This window comes from Acanthaster planci, linkage group LG01 (genome assembly GCF_054643075.1).
Source record: "Acanthaster planci isolate LZ-2023a linkage group LG01, COTS_SCS, whole genome shotgun sequence".
Taxonomy (NCBI): domain Eukaryota; kingdom Metazoa; phylum Echinodermata; class Asteroidea; order Valvatida; family Acanthasteridae; genus Acanthaster; species Acanthaster planci.
The window spans coordinates 37,711,765-37,727,922 of record NC_141777.1 but is presented as its reverse complement, the minus strand read 5'-3'; the positions used below and the strand labels follow the sequence as shown (position 1 = coordinate 37,727,922).

Below are 16,158 nucleotides of genomic sequence, written 5' to 3'. Positions count from 1 at the left end.
GTGAGCAAAACCTTAAAGCGGATTTTGAAGAATTTTTAGGGCTACCAACGGCTAAAAATTATTGTAACGCAATAGCAACTTGCTGAGTGGTAGCTGGGTGGTACCGTAGTTGTCCAGGGGACAAGTACCCATACGTCAGCCTGGGCTGACATGCCGCGCTGGAGGTTAGCGCAAATCTAGGGCCGTTTTCCAGCGCTCGGGTTCGGCTCCGTCGGAGGCTTCAACTTTTTTTGTTTTTTGTTTTTTGTTTTGACTGCCTGACTTTGAAGTTGCAAGCGCAGAGGCAAGTCGGATTGTGCCACAAAACATCAAGTAAGATGCTAAAGAGCCAAACCTTAATTATATATAACAGGTTTTGCCCTCACCCAACGTACATTAATAAGCACTGTATGCTCAGTTTTTCGCAAGCTCTCGGACAAGCACTGAGCATACAGTGCTTATTAATGTACGTTGGGTAAGGGCAAAACCTGTTATATATAATTAACATCTCCCCAACGCAAAAATACATCTTGAAAAAAGCCAAACCTTAACTTATTTCAATTTAATTTAAACGATTCAGGCCCACAATCGGGATTGGTTTCGCAGACAAAGCCTGAGTCGGAGACGAAGTTGAGTATTGGAAAATGGCCTAGGCGCACCAAGTATAAAAACGCGCGCTCTGTATGGAATTCCATATCTGCCGTCGCCCGTCGTGCGTCGCCGTCGTCTGTGTGGTTGTGTGTGTGTGTGTGTTTTTGGCCACGATTGCAGAGTGGTATTTTTAATTTTGACCCTTGATCGTTTCACATGTACATGTCCTTGTTCGATCGATCCACCATGCCTGACTCTCATTTTAGCAGTAGAACTAGGAGATGTATTCGTTTTTGCAGTTGCGATGAACTCCACTTGAAAGAAAAATTAATATCTTTTCATTTTTAAAGACTGACGACGGTAAGTGACTTTTATTTGAAATAATACAATGTTTTGTTACATAAACAAATTAACAAACTAGACTTTTGTTAGAGTAGATTGTTTTTCTCGATAACTTAGTTACTCTTGACGTAACTTTACTCGTCAACGGCCTGACTTTAGGTCTGTAGCCTATGTAATATTTCTGTCTGTCCCTGCACGATATCCCACAGAACGGAATGTAAATAATAAATTATTTGCACTGTTTGAATCCTTAATAGTTTCCATAAGAGACGAACTGATTCAACATTATTTTGAGGGCAGGTATACCTACGATAAAATCTGTTGTATATTCCAAATTAGACATGACTTGAGTTGCAGGTTGGCTCACAGTACTAGTTAGCCCCATAAATAATGCTGATGTGCTGGACAACCTGTACTCATTGGTCTATCCACCATGGCATACACACCCACAAAAACTGACACATCACATTTTCTGAAACTTAAACCAAGTGGTAATTGCCCCCTAACAATACATTTAATAAACAGTTTGTTATCCACAGCACTGTCTAGTACTTCTGAATTTCAAGGTGAAATTAAAAGGACAAAATGGAATATCTGTATCGGTTGGCAGATTCCTTTCTGGAATTGGATGAAAACAAATCGGCACATTTTTACAATATGCAAATTACAATAAGACTGTGGATAAGTTGGCCTGAACATTTTTGCTGAAAATGTTTTCCCCAAAAAACACTTGGTTGAATTCTGAGAGAGGCGATATTTTCTTGTCAATGGGCAGGAGTAGTCTACCATTACTGGCATTAATTATGGGACTAATATATGCTTTGCAGGTGGGTACTTGCCTATTAGGAAAAAATCCTTAGAAGTGAATGGAATCATCACATTGTCATTTGTTAAACCCCGGCTTTTGCAGGTCCTATGCAACCCATTTGATGGGTGATGGGCGACGGGCGACGGACGACGGACGACGGGCTACGGAAAATGGTATGTTTGGAACTGGTAAATGGCAGAATTGGGACACAACAAAAAGCGAAAAGCGACAGACGACGGGCAACGGGCAATGGCAGATATGGAATTCCATACACTCTGCGTTGGAGCCGGAGAAGTTAGTTCGTTCTAGGTTCGTGCAGAGTCTTAGTCCACGACCAGTGCACCACCAGTTCATTAATTTAACTGTGCACGTGCAGTTACTATAAATGAGAGAGCTGAGCTCACGGAGGGAGGAACTCCGCCCCACGGGAGACATTACTAGGTGGTGAGTGGATGTTAAACTTGAAGCTTAGACCGGTTTTAGAGCTAGAGAATTGCTGACAGAGCCTTATACTTCGGGAAAAAGCCCTTCAGTTAGATAGAGTCCTCCTAAGGATCAGTAGGATATATCACCGCGAAAATTTTATAGGTAGGTTCTAGTGTCTACCCATTCACCAATTCAGTCTGATGATCACAGCCTAGATGATTATAATAACCGAAGAATAAAATATCACTAAATCAGAAAACGGTGTCGTGTGCTGGTTGATAAGTGAGAGCACCCATCCCTACAACCCCCTTCCCTGCCCGATCTTATGTGTCCTAGGTGCCACCACCGTATAGGTTCTCTGAGGTAATGGTGGCGCAATGCCTTGCGCCTTGTGGTAAACTGCCCCAAACGATCCATCTCCCTTGGCCTTCTCAGTTAGACCCCTCGCTGGCGTCGGCCGAGGATAACTCCACTTGCCGCTACAATATACTTCGATTTTAGTTTTCTTTTGAATAAAATGCCCTGGAATTTCGTTTTTAGTTTAACTGTTACCAAGGTACAGTGACTAATTTGAATTTGTACTTTTTAAATTTGAGCATGGACTTTTTAGATCCTTGTCCTCCACAGGACTTGTAACGGCTAAACTCATCTTTATTACAGTGCACGTCTTTGCATTGCTCTAAGACGTACGCACACACACACACACACAAGTGTGTATTTGCCTGCAACCGGGGACCCCCTATTGTTCCTCTTTTGTTTGTACTTTAACTTTTTTAGAAGACCACCCATATGTTTTGTACACAGTTGTCAATCGGGGACCCTCTGTCAATCGGGGACCTTATTGTCCTCTATTGTTCAGGGTCCCCAGTTGAATGCAGAAACAAACTCACACACATAGAAAAATGTATAACAATTGCCCTGTCGTGGATAGTAGCCAAACCATTCCCTGCAGGACAGGATCCAAAAATAGGCCAATGTCCGGTGTGCGCACGAAATGTAACACAATTACAAAGAAGCTGATTATGGTGCCGCTCCTCCGGAGGTCTTCCGAGAGTGGTTAGAGCTTTCGCGACGAAATAATGCAATATTACAGTCCGTCACGATATTTTCGTGTTTGAATTCAGGTATAAGAGAGCTTCTGCTGCATTTATGTTAACATTTCGTCAAATTGGCATTACCTTGGATTCGCAAACCAAGAAACATCCAACTTTTATTTCGAAACAATGGCTATGGATCACACATTTACAGACGGAGGAAGGTTGTGCCTTTTACGATGGGGCGGGTCAAATAGAGGTCAACCAAAAATACTTGGAAAACTAGGGCCAGAAATGACCATCTTCCTTGCCCCTTCTCGAAAGAAGAGAACCATTTTCTAAAATTGAAAAAGGCGAGTTTATTTGTCTATTTCCTTCCCTTTTCTTCAAAGGCGTTTAGGAAGTCCGGTTCTTTTCAGAACCACACATAGGCCTATTCAAAAAAGAGCTTTTCCATATTGCTACAGCAAACCTATTCGCTCTTAACGTGCCTCCTTTGCCAAGAAAGTTTTTAAATCTCATGTCCCAAAATGTAGCCTCACTCCTCAGATATTTCATAAAACAGGCTACTTCAAGTGAAAAACTCTCCAAAGTCCCCCAAGGAAAAAGGCCCCTCCCCCAAAAAAGTGGTTCTGCATCTGTCCTATCAAAGGTAAAACTTTAAACGGATTCTGCATCAGCCCCTGGGAGGGTAAAACTGTAAGTTCGATTGAACCAGCAAAATGTCTTATTTCAAAATGAAAGCGCCTGACCCAACACACTACCAACAGCCTTTAGAGTTTGAACAATTTTTGTGCCCACTTTTTCCATACGTTGGACCCATGAAATAATAATTGAAATGTGTTTGAGAATGTGTTTAAATGCAAAGCGCTTTTGATTAGTACATGCATGTTCAGCTTTCTAAAATCTGTTTAGCATGTAATCACATTCCTAAACGAATAAAAATAAACATGCCACAGTTAAACATGTTTAAAAAAAGTGGCTACAAAAAGTGTTTTGAAATGTGTTTGAACTCCAAGCGCCTTTTACCCCCCCCCCCACTGGGACATATGGTGCTAACTTAGGTGTGCACATGCTCCAAAATGACGAACATAATTCTTTTTCCTGAGAAAAAGAATTGTATACGTAGTACCGTCATACTGATCCATTATTGGCCGATTACTGATACGTTGTCGCTTAAAATTCTTCGAGAGACGATACATTTTCGGTTAAAGTTTTTTCTAATTAAATCACCTGTCGACAGGTTATACATTGTCGATTTTTTATCGGTTGTCGTACGCCATTCGTTGGTTACGACATTCAGCTTCTACAAGGCCCGTAATAAGGAAGCAGGAATAATGGGGGTGCTCTCGTTTGTGTGCAATTGAAATTATCAGCAATTATTATATATGATGGATTTCCAGCGATTTTGTTCTATATTTTTACTTGCATTTTCCCAAACAGCCCCGTCCATTTAATGGTGTATTCTTTGTGCAAGTTGTCCAAAAGAATATCCTTATATGGACTTGGTGCGTGCGTGGCGAGTCGTGTGCACTCTTGACCAATCGGAATCGATTAAACTTTCTTCTATCTAGGTGCCAGCACGTGGTTTACGCAGCGGGCATTATCACTTCGCAGTAGGCATTTTCAAATGTTAATACACGGTCAAATTGCACGTTGTTGAATGGGGAGACTGCCTGAGGTATTTATGAATTACCAGTATTGAATACCGGTAAACGAACACAGAAGACAGCAGAGTTTAAGTCGGAACCGAAACCGTCAAACTCTCCCACGAGACCAAAACTTAACCAATAATGACAATGTTTATTGAAGTTTATTAGATAAATTTTGACAAAGCCCAATTACACAATCTTTCAGTCTAGGTCACAAGTATTCATTTGGGATATATAGTTAACATACTTCAGGGTGTTTCGCTATTAATCCTAAGGATAAAATTTATTTCAGTCTAATGTTCACTATGGTAGCATTAACTTCGTAATCATAGAAACATCACCATGGACAAAATAATTGTTTTTAATTATTCCTTCACTAAACTAAGACCGTATACTACAAAAGAGTAACTGTAGTAGACGGGGAAGTTGATCAGACCTTTGCTAACTACATACACAGAGGAACGAAGTGCTAAAACTCCCAAACCGTATGCTGGCTTCAACAAATTATTATATTTGTGGCTTGAAACCTTACTGTAAATGGGCCATAAACCATCACTTTTATTAAAGAAAGATTTCAATTCTCAGCAAAATACTCGATCAATGTAAGTTTTTTACAAAATTTATATTTCTCAATTTATTTTTTTACTCTTAAACTATGTTTTCAATTTTTGACCAACAGATGTTACTATACTTTAGTATGTCACAACGCCTACAGCAAATAAAATAAATTGTAATTATTGAACTTTATCACATTCGTAAACAGTGATAGTGTCAGCTACACAAAGAATTAAAAAGGCATGCCAAAAAAAAACATAGCAGCGTTTTAAATGGTAGTGTCTCAAAATTATGAAAATGACAAAATACAATTTACTTTTCTGTTTTACTATTCTTTTTTACTTTTAAGTCCTGTTTAAAATTCCAGCTTGAGCAATTCATAATACTTGTAATACGTAATGTAATACGTAATGAATTCTGATTCATTCACTGTTTTAAATATATTCACGAAACTATAATTAAAGTCAATCACAAATTCACTGATACCCGAAAGATTCTTGTAATCTATTTTGTGTACTAATATAAAGCGTAAAAACCCCTGATGAAAAGCTGAACATTTCCAACTAAATCTCCCTTAGCTACATTTAATCATCAGCACTTTACTTCTTAGATTTTACTTTCCCTTAGCAAACTAAATCTACCTCAGCTGAGACCTTCCGAAAAACATTATTGAAACGATTCAAACTATGAAAATGAAATTCATACATAGAAAAACTAGTTAGCAACTTTATTTGAATGTCACGCTAACTGAAATGGACATCTTTTAAAAAGTGAAAGCTTTTAAAAATGTCGAATCAGAGTTTAACTAATGTAACCAATAATAACTACCACATATAACATCAACGTACTATGTAATAAATCAAAAGTTATTCTAAGAGTGCACTTGATATCAAGGAAACGTGCATGGTGGTAATTCCAACCTGTAAAAACGGCACTGGTAAAACACCTGTTTTGTAATTTTCCTTAACAAGGATGATTTGCAAAGTGAAACCTGAAATACAGTTAAACATTTTGTAGTCAATTAATTATTTTTAAATTTATCTTTCTCTTATGCAAGAGGTTACTGGAGAAGGTATGGTAAGTGGTACAAAAACTCATCCAACCTGCCACGCGCGGAAACGCGCGCATGAAAGAGGGTCCACCCAAAAGTAAGGAGCAGTATTTTCTATCAATATATACGTTATATAACTTTTAATTGGATGTAATCAGATTGACCCCACTACTTTAAATCTGTGGAAATTGCAACATGATTGGACAGTGTGTACTGAAAAAGAAAAACAGATGAAAGATTGCTTTGGCCAAGAAAGATATATTAACGTCATCATAAATGACTGCAATACAAATATATCTCTTTATAATTAGTGATGTTTAATGATGAAATTAGATTCTATTCAGCAGGATTTGGACACAATGTCGTAGATGAAATCTCGGACAGATCAGAGTATAAATGCATCGTCCTCGATATGAGTAGATCAAAATTTAATGGCTTTCCACCAACTGTTATTAAGCCATGTGCACAAGATAGCGGAGGCACACTTGTTCTTCAGTGTAGGCCACGTACTCGTTGTAATCAGTGTAACAGTAGCCCGAGTCGGAAGTAATCCAACCGAGGGGCAACGACACACCTACAAGAGAAAACACAAGAGTTAAGTATGTGAAATTAGTTTGAACCTCAAATTTTCAACAATGAAGACTCGTGGTAAGTAAAATGCTAACTGATGAAACGAGGGATATAGTTCTTTTGGGAGACTAATAATAGGGACAACCGCGGTGATGCCAGAATTGCATGTGCTCAGCTCAAATTAAGCCTTGGGTTCAAATAATGGAAAAGGAAGTTATTTAAGTTCGGCCGATGATTAGCTATGTTTTGGTATCCGCATGCAGAAGCACAGATTATGTATGACCGTAGTCTTAAAGTGCGCAAATCAGCAGAAAAAAACCTTGGCTGTCTTTAAATAAAACAATTTATTCAGCTTTGGGGAGCTCAATCGGACGAGCGTAACACACTGCGTCTTTGTGTGTGAGTACAGTAGGGTCGTGCCCAATTTCTCCATAGAGACAACGCCCTGGACACGGTCCAATGAACAAAGTACTAGGAGCGCTAAGTACGTTTTTCGATCGTCCCTACCACACTTGGGTGCATTTTTGCGACTGTGACCGGGAAAAATATTTCTGCTTTGGTCACTGGTTGGAACTTTTGCCAGTTTGGTTATGCCTTTGTGATGTCATTGTTCTGACTAATCCACATCGGCACATGCCTTTACAAGCACCCTGATAAAGGCAGTGGGGACGGGCGAATCATTGACTAAGTGCATTAGAAAGGACATGCTAATCGTGAATCTACCTGAAGGAAGAAACAGTTCGCGCTTGCCGTTAGACCGGTTTCGGCCGGTGACGAATGTGCTGTTAAATTTCTTCTTTTCTTCCGAGTCACGGACGTTTTGGTCTGCTGTCTTGCCAAGTGCAACCTGCAAATTGTTAAAATAAATTAACCTTTTGACGTTCTCAATGCATTGTTGGATTAATGATAAACAATCTTTGGCCTTATTTATAAACGAATGTAACCGGTCAAACATCAGTTGTTTCTCATAAGAGTTTGTCTTATCAATTTGTGAAATAGTTTGTGAAAAATAGCTTAATTGTAAAATGAAAAATGATCTGTGAAACTTTTGATGAGAAAAGTCTGACTCGATTTCAAATATCTACTGATTTGGAAATAGAATAATGTTTGCAGGTGCACTCCTTGAACAGGCTGTGCTTGTTTGTAATTCTAACCCCTTAAAGTGAGGTGAATGTCTAAAAGTTTCATTTCTGTCAGGTTCAATGTTGATGTCGAAAACAGGCTCGAAATACGACTTTCTTGTGACAGCAACAGGGTTGCAATTGTAGCAGTTTGCAAACTTTGATGTGTGTAATTTCATTCTCGAATTCGGGGTACATTTGGTTGCAAAATGAAGGTTGGGCTAGTTGTTTCAGAGACAGTTCGTCCATTTTCATTCCTGAAGACTTAACTTTTTAAATTAGTTATTAGAAAATGTAGGGTTGAAAGCTGCTACATGTACTGCTTTGCTTTATAGCTGACTTCAGAAGATATTTAGTGACTGCCAAAAACCAAATTACTAAATTTTATGTGGTGTTAACTTTGTATATTACAGTAATTTCTCACAGTTCTGGTATTCATGTACTATTCGGAGCATTCCAGGTGCAAAAATCTGACTTGTCCTCGACTGACTCCCTTCTGAAAGCCTTACCTCACACAATAGCATGAAGTGGGAAGGCTGACGATCTTCCCAACGTCTACAGTAAGCAAGGCTCTTGCAAAATGCATCTGACGTGTAGATCCCCTGAATATAAAAATAAGCAACGAGTTACTGTGAGAACTATGGGGGTTGGAGAACAGGGTGCATGACACATCCCCTCCCCTGTGGAAGTATGTGCCCCCTGGGTGCCCATTATGCAGAAGCCACAGTTCATCTGCTTTGAACAGTTCCCCCTTAAAAAAACTCTGTCACTGATTTCTCAAAGTGACTAAAAGTTGACAAGGCTATCTGATGCTGACATTTTGGCAGAGTCGTTTGTAAAAATCTACTGAAATCAGGCTACAATCGAGATGATCGCTGTCGGGTAAAATTCACAAAAAGTGCAGGGAAAAGTTTGTGCCCTGTATATTAAGTTAAGCAATGAGAGAAAAACTTCATCCCCCCTCAATTTTTCGTTTCTAGGAAGGGGCAAACTCCACTTTCGTTTCCTAATTTTGAGGTTTTCATGAAAGGAACGAGTTTTATGTGAATAACTAATTTCTAGTTACATTAACAGTGAGCATTTAACAGAATAATTTTTTAGGCCGGGTCAAGACGTACACCTGAGCACAAAGTACTTTAATAATCAACACAATCTTTTAGTAATCATTTAGTAAGTGGCTAACTTAAAATGCGATTCTCTGACGTTTGGTTTTGCACTGTGTAACAAAATGGGTGCCCCCAGAAGTGTACCCTTGTAATATGCAACTGGGGCCTTTCATTTCTCTGCATTCAGAAGGTGACCTCACTGAAAACAGCGAGATTGAGTGATTTTTCCAGGATTTTATATCTCCATTCCCACCTCTCCAAACCTGTCCCCTGTCAACTGTGCCTCGATGGGGGATATCTTCAGGCCTTTCTTCAGGATGCTGAGCAGGTTAACAGTCCTGCTCCCGTGCCAGAGAAGCTTGTGATTGTCCAAGCCGCAGGACTGAAGTCGCTCCTCCTCGCCCTCACGGGACAGCCGAAAGATCGCCTCCACTTTGGGAGGGTGGTCATTACCTTGGGAAGAGAGCCATCCAAGACCGTTTATTTTTTCAACCAGAACTGTAAGAATTTTGCCACATGTGTCCTTGGACACTGAAACAACATTTCCATCATCAGGCCAATCATTATATATAACCAATCATTCCTATAACCATAAAGTCGGATGAGCAGCTAGAGCTCATCTGTGACACCAATTAGAATACTGTACGCCGACGGGTTGATTTTTGTTTTCAAGGATACATGCAACATCATCGGATTGACTCACAACGTAGCCTGGTGAGTTCTGAAACTCCGTCTGAAACAAACGTTGAATACTCACTAGACTGATGGATATACTGGAGCACATGCTGTGTTTCTTCGTCATTTTTGTCCATGAGTTTCAGTTTGCAGTCTAAGGCACGATAAATGTAGTCCAGGGGATTCATCTCTGGAAAAAAAGTTTGGCTAGATAAACCTCTCAAAAACTGAATCCAATCGTTTCAAATAAAAAGACTACTACAATCGTCGTGTTCAGGTGGGATAGAAAGCTTCCCAAGCTAATGCGAATGGCGACTTTGATTACTAGCCCTATCCATGTGTCATGGGAGAAATTTCAAACAGCTGTGCTTTACTTTTCTCAAACTACATTCAAAATGAGGTAATGATTATGTAACGTAACCAGGTTGCAAGTACCGTGGAGGGGGGCAATTTTTCTGTACAATTGTCGAATTTGGTGAACATTTGTAAAAGATACTCTTCCAGTGGAATACCCAGGCCTACTACGGTTTCCACAACGTTGGCGCTTTAAGAAACACACTATTGCAACATGTCTCCGGGAGACATGTTGCACGGCGTTAGGGAAGGAGGTTGTTAGGGTGCACGCCCCTCCCCCTGTTCACCCAAAAATTAAATTTAAAAAGTAAAAACAAGAAAAAGAGGAAGCGAAAAGACAAACGGAGGGGCCAAAGTGACTGTAAAGCATCATAAGGGTGCCTAAAATCCCGAAATGCCCGGAACCCAAGCCGTAAGGGTATTTTACTATCGCTGCTTTCACTCACGCCCCACCCGTTTTGGAAAATCCGGAATCACACCCCTCCCCTTTTGAAAAATCCCTGGATGCACCCCTGGGGCAATGTGCCCCCCCCCCAGCTAATGTTCAGATAACCGCTGCTTGTCAGGCTGCTTCATAAATGGAAGCTTGGACAACTTTTCGTCTCAACGGTCCAGGACGGGTCAAGCATTTGTGCTCAACCGTATTTTCGATAATTCTCAGTACAAACCACTACTTGGGCTAACTTCCGACCAACACCAGACTAACCTTTCTTTCTAAGTGTTGCCCCCAAGAGGATTCGGTTTATCATCTCTATTTCCATGAGGCTGTAGAGTTTGCTTTTCTGGCTGTTCAGATCCCTGGCGTTGTCTACAGGACACATCATGTCATGTGCAAAGTTCTCGTGAGGAATGAGATAGTAGTATTCGTTGCTCAGGGCGTAAATCTGTGAGAGTCGAATATCAGAAACTAGTGTGAGATGAAGGAGAATCAATCCAGCTAATACCGCCGGGGTAACACTTACAGAGTTCTATGCACAAGTGTATCTCTCTTCCTGGTTCTCACATCCATGAGAAGTTGGAGCTAGAACGAAGGTTGAGGGACTAGAAATAGTCTCCTATGCACGAGGGCCAGCATGTCTCGACCAGTGAAGAGTAAATTTATTAGGCATTGAATGTGAAACCTGACACAGCCGTTGCCAATTAACCAAGAACACTTTCTAGTTCCCGAGCTAACCTCCACACCTTTTCCGTTGTAACTGTCACAATGCGATAAGTTCGCTATAATTGTGAGTGTCATTAAACTGTGTGAAAAATCATTAAACCGCTAAAATTTGTTTCATGCTGCTAATTTGAATACTCGGTAGAAAGACGCTATACATGTATTAGAAAATGAATTGGACAGTCATTTACAGTCAAACTCTAATGACCACTGTCACAAACTTACTTCTTCACGCAAGGCTAGTATTTCCTTGATATCTCCTCCAGGTAAGCAGTTCACCTTTTCGATCACTTCACTGCATTTGGATGATTCAAAACATTAGCGCTTTGTAACTCTAAAGCAGGTTAATCATGAAACATCAATTGATGAAGTCATAGAATGGTTAATTTTCTCCTGCACAAGTCAAGCTCCACTAGAGACTGTCAGGGCCATTACTGCGATAGCACCACATCAACTTCAATGAGGGCAACAAATCGGGAGATTTTGTCATGTCACCTTTACAGCCTTACTACGGGGTACGGCTATAATTCAGGGCTTTTTACACATGTTCAGAAGGAAGCAAATAAAAACGCTCCTTTTGGCGAGGAATGCCCGCCATTTGTCCTCTAGATCCGCCCGTGCTTTGCCAAAATGGTATAGCAACCATAGATAGCAGAGGAATGAAGACAAGTTGTTTTTATCCTCCACGTTACTGGCAGGGGACGCAGGGGACCCCTACGTTTTTAATTGGGGGCAATCCCCCCAGTTTAAGCAGATCTTATCAGGGCAAGGGCTTAAGGCACTGATCTGACGCCTGATGGTTTCACAAACGTCCCGCCATTGTTTCAGATCTATGTGGTTATGACCTTCCAGATTGCACTTGTCTCAATGAAAACGCAGTATGTGAGTATGCAGCCTCCGCCGTACTGGCATCTCAGAGTTCACTTAGTCTATAAGCACGGCAGGCACTATGCCTAGGGCCTGCGAAAACTTCGGGGCCCACGAAAAATGTGAAGGTTTTGGAAATTAAAACACATTATACCCAAACCTACACCCACGCACATGAAAATGGCAAACATGGCTTCTCGAGCTATCAGTTGGGCCTGGATTTATGATAAGTATACAGCTTACTATCGACATGAAAATCGAGGTTTCAGTGCTTATCAATGCCTAGGGAACATCAGTTTCCTGGGCCAGCAGAACAATTAGACCAGGCCCGTGGACCACCTATGTGAAGGGACAAACTGCTGCCAGATAGAGGCTGTGCGTCTACAAGGAAACCACTGAATATAGCCGCATAGCCACTGTATCCAGCTAATTCACAATTCAAAGCGGGACACAGGCTTTGTAATGTATGAATACACATGGCATCCAGGCCGCCTGGTTAGTGGTACTGGTGAACTGGGCATGGTTATTTGAGTGTTGACATGCTCAGTGCGATTAATCATAGCAACAATGTCTCTACAGATCGCTCAAGCTCGTTATTTGACACTTTACAATACCTGTCAAAGTTTCTTGGACGCCATTACAAAGAGCTACCGACCTGATTTTGTCCAAGACATCGTTGGCCTTTTGCAGCACGTCTCTTGACAGGTGACTGAAGTTCATGACAGAGGTGTCGACTTTTGTGCCCTCTAAAGCACTTTTCAAGGTCTGCGGCTTTGTCTAAGGGGTCATGTCAAAAAGTGAATATTTATTCCAAACGAGTGGTATTGAAGATATGATCTAACGTTAACCAAGAGTGAGGGGAGGTTAGATCATGACTTGTCTTCATCGTGAATGCGGAGGCTCAGTGTAATTCTTGAAGACCGTAAGCAGTACGCAAAGCGAAAAGCACGCTTACCTTGGAGGAAAAACGTGCTTCACGGACTGACAAAACAACAAGCCCTACCAACAGCCGAGTACCGCCATGAAAAGTGCTCCAAATTTTCCGCTACCGTAAGCACGATTTTTCTGCTTACTGTTAAGCAGTGCCATGGCTTTAATTCCAATTGTTAAAAGAAACGAGTTTCAGTTATTAACTGGGGTATAAACCATTCTAGTTGGGAAATAGATACTTATAGAAATATTTCATTTATATTTCATTCCCTTGTAATCAGCTTCGTGTCAAATATCGAAACATTCATTTTGTTACCTCATGAAATTATTTGTACCACTTCATTGACAAACTGCCTTCATTTGTACACTAACATGCTACCTCTTAGTAGCAATTTGGCGGTAGTTGTAGATTTGGTATACGGGTCTAAGTATATGCACGATAGCAAGACAGAATAACGATTATCAGTGTCAGTCTTAGTTACCAGTGGCTACCAAGATGCTTGCCCGACGACTTACCAGCTCATGAAGGACATGCTGTATATCTTCCGGCAATTTAGATGGCACCGGCGAGTCCAAATCAAACTGGAAATCTTTCAGTGCATCATTCCTTTTTGCTCTCCATGGGTCCATCTGAACCAACAAGTACTTGCCCGGTTTCTTCACAAAGCTAATGAGGAAAAATAGCGATGGGTTACATGCTTCATCGGAGAAAAGTTTATCACATTCAAACTGCTTCAAGTGTACCGGCATATTGGATAGGGTTCTGGTATGCTTTGAATGCTGCTAGTTCAATTGAAAGCATATTTTACAATATAAAACATGAACGGAAATTATTTTATCCCAAATGTGTAACTCTAGAAGAACCTGCCTTTTTTCCCAGTATCGTCTCAATGTATTTCGATGCCAAGCCTTCTTGCACTCATTTTGATGCAATTTTTTTTATCCAATTTCGTGAAATACTGAATTCTCACATGCCTTTGATACGTTAAAGCAATTATTGACACCATGGTCAATTTTCGACCACACGAGGAGCGAGTTTTCCCCTTAATGCTCTACTTCTGCTAAACATTTGAAAAGTTTTATATCCATACATTCTTTGCGTCTCGGTTGCCCATCGCCCAAGGAGGAAAATGTCTATTTGCAGTAGCCCTGCCTGCTGTGATATTTAAAGTCATACGGGACCACTATTCCATTACGGTTGCTCTGTACAAATCTCAACACAGTGCCTTCCGATATTAAAGGGTGCCATCAGGAATCATGCCCAGTGAAACGTCAATGGATTCGTTTCAGCCTGGGTCTAAAGGGTTCCTTTTTTAAAAGGTTCAATGCAGCCTAATCTCTCTTCCGGTAAACAGAATCACTTAAAGGTTGAATTTGTAACCTTTTGGCATTTGCCCACTCGTTTCCACTCTTTGCTTTGAAGATCTTCTTGAATTCAGCGATGGCGTCTTCCTTGGTACCAAACGGTGTCTTTTGGAACTGTCCAGTATCGCCGATACGACCCCAGCGGGTGAATAACACGAACATGTCCTTGCCCAACTGATGGATCACCTACGGTTTATTTCATGTGAAAAAATGACTACATAATGTGAAATATGTTTTTCAAAAAAGATTATATTAATAAACTTTTCAGGTGTTGTTTTAAACAATATCTTCAATCTGTAATTGATGCTGAAATTTGTCTGACTGTCAGAGTAATGTGTGCCCTGAGTTTGTTTAATTAATGAAGATCAAAGACGAAGAAAGAGATTTTTCAAGATCACACGTACTTTTTATACAACAAAACTATAGAGCTATATGTAGGGTAAGGCACAAAACTTAAAGCAGGTATCGCTCAAGTCTGGAAACCACATCAATCTCAGTTGAAACAATTATAGGAAAATTTACTTGACAAAAGCAAAAATTATATGTTCAAGCACTTTAAACACACAACACAACTATAAACAATTTTTTTTCTCACCTGCATTCTGTAGAAGTTGTTCAAACCGTAACGTCCATACTCTACTTGAACTTTTGTCATGATTATGTCATACCCAATATTCTGCTCGTCGTCCATTACCACAACCCTGTAAGATCAACAAACAAATTCGAAGTTAAATGAGCCATGCGAAATCCACAGGCCATCTTTCATGAACATGCATCTATTGAATTTGAAATGTTGAGTGCGTTCACCTGGTTGTACCTTTTCCAAAGCATTCTCAAAGGGTAACGTAGAATAATTGCTTCTTCCATGCATTTCTCAAAATAAGCAACTGATATCTATTACTGGCTTGGAAATAGAGACTAGGGATTTTTGTACATGCTTGACCAAAAATAACACCCAAGTATCACGATGACAAGGCTTCCAGGTATCTCAACATTTCTCATATTAGGCCTGAAGCATGTTGCAGCTTATTCCGACGAAACTTTTTGTCAGACGGTCGTGGCATATAGAGTCTTCTACACCGAGTATGCAAGGAAACAGATCGTTTCAAGATGACAAGTGAGGAATTGTTATATCCGATATCTTGAAGTAATGAAGTGGCATTCTTAGATCTGTTTTAGAAAACTTCACAGAGGAAATTATGAGCGTTTCCTGCACCTTTGAGTGACTGAAAGAGGTGTTTTTCGATCTGTTTTAGGAAAAGGTGAAAAGTGTGACATTCGAGGCGAATGATACGGAATTTTGGAGTGGTTTCATTTCCTCGTCTGCAAAGATACAATCATTTCAAGGTTTGATGGCATTATTAGCTTGTACCAACCCTCCAGTCTGCATTCCGGACTGCTCATCTACTTTGGGTGTGAAGTCCTCCTCCTGGCATGTCTTGCTACGCTCTGCCTCGAGAAGTGCCACCATCGCCTTAGAATCGTTGTCCACATCGGGCTTGGTGGGGGGGAATTGGAGACCGTCGGACCAGCCTGGGATCACAGGACGAGGGTAGACCTAGAAAGTAAGAAA

The 16,158-nt window shown here is 40.6% G+C and overlaps 1 protein-coding gene and 1 long non-coding RNA gene across 2 annotated transcripts in view; one reads left to right on the top strand and one right to left on the bottom strand.

The window, feature by feature from the left end:
* The first annotated feature begins 11 nt into the window (after positions 1 to 11).
* Positions 12 to 15,980, top strand: LOC147800724 (uncharacterized). The gene is made up of 3 exons (XR_015425554.1): positions 12 to 312; positions 1,823 to 2,164; positions 15,842 to 15,980. It is a non-coding gene; the product is annotated as an uncharacterized LOC147800724 (long non-coding RNA).
* Positions 4,964 to 16,158, bottom strand: part of LOC110980550 (poly [ADP-ribose] polymerase tankyrase-like) — a 42,529-nt gene continuing 31,334 nt past the window's right edge. The window contains exons 36-47 of the mRNA XM_022237350.2: positions 15,962 to 16,143; positions 15,181 to 15,286; positions 14,602 to 14,771; positions 13,737 to 13,887; positions 12,946 to 13,067; positions 11,649 to 11,718; positions 10,971 to 11,148; positions 9,993 to 10,100; positions 9,489 to 9,688; positions 8,639 to 8,731; positions 7,732 to 7,855; positions 4,964 to 7,012 (exon numbers count right to left, since the gene is read on the bottom strand). Of these exons, the coding sequence (XP_022093042.2) occupies positions 6,891 to 7,012; positions 7,732 to 7,855; positions 8,639 to 8,731; positions 9,489 to 9,688; positions 9,993 to 10,100; positions 10,971 to 11,148; positions 11,649 to 11,718; positions 12,946 to 13,067; positions 13,737 to 13,887; positions 14,602 to 14,771; positions 15,181 to 15,286; positions 15,962 to 16,143 (1,626 nt within the window). The 3' untranslated portion in view covers positions 4,964 to 6,890. The remainder of the gene's footprint in view (positions 7,013 to 7,731; positions 7,856 to 8,638; positions 8,732 to 9,488; positions 9,689 to 9,992; positions 10,101 to 10,970; positions 11,149 to 11,648; positions 11,719 to 12,945; positions 13,068 to 13,736; positions 13,888 to 14,601; positions 14,772 to 15,180; positions 15,287 to 15,961; positions 16,144 to 16,158) is intronic.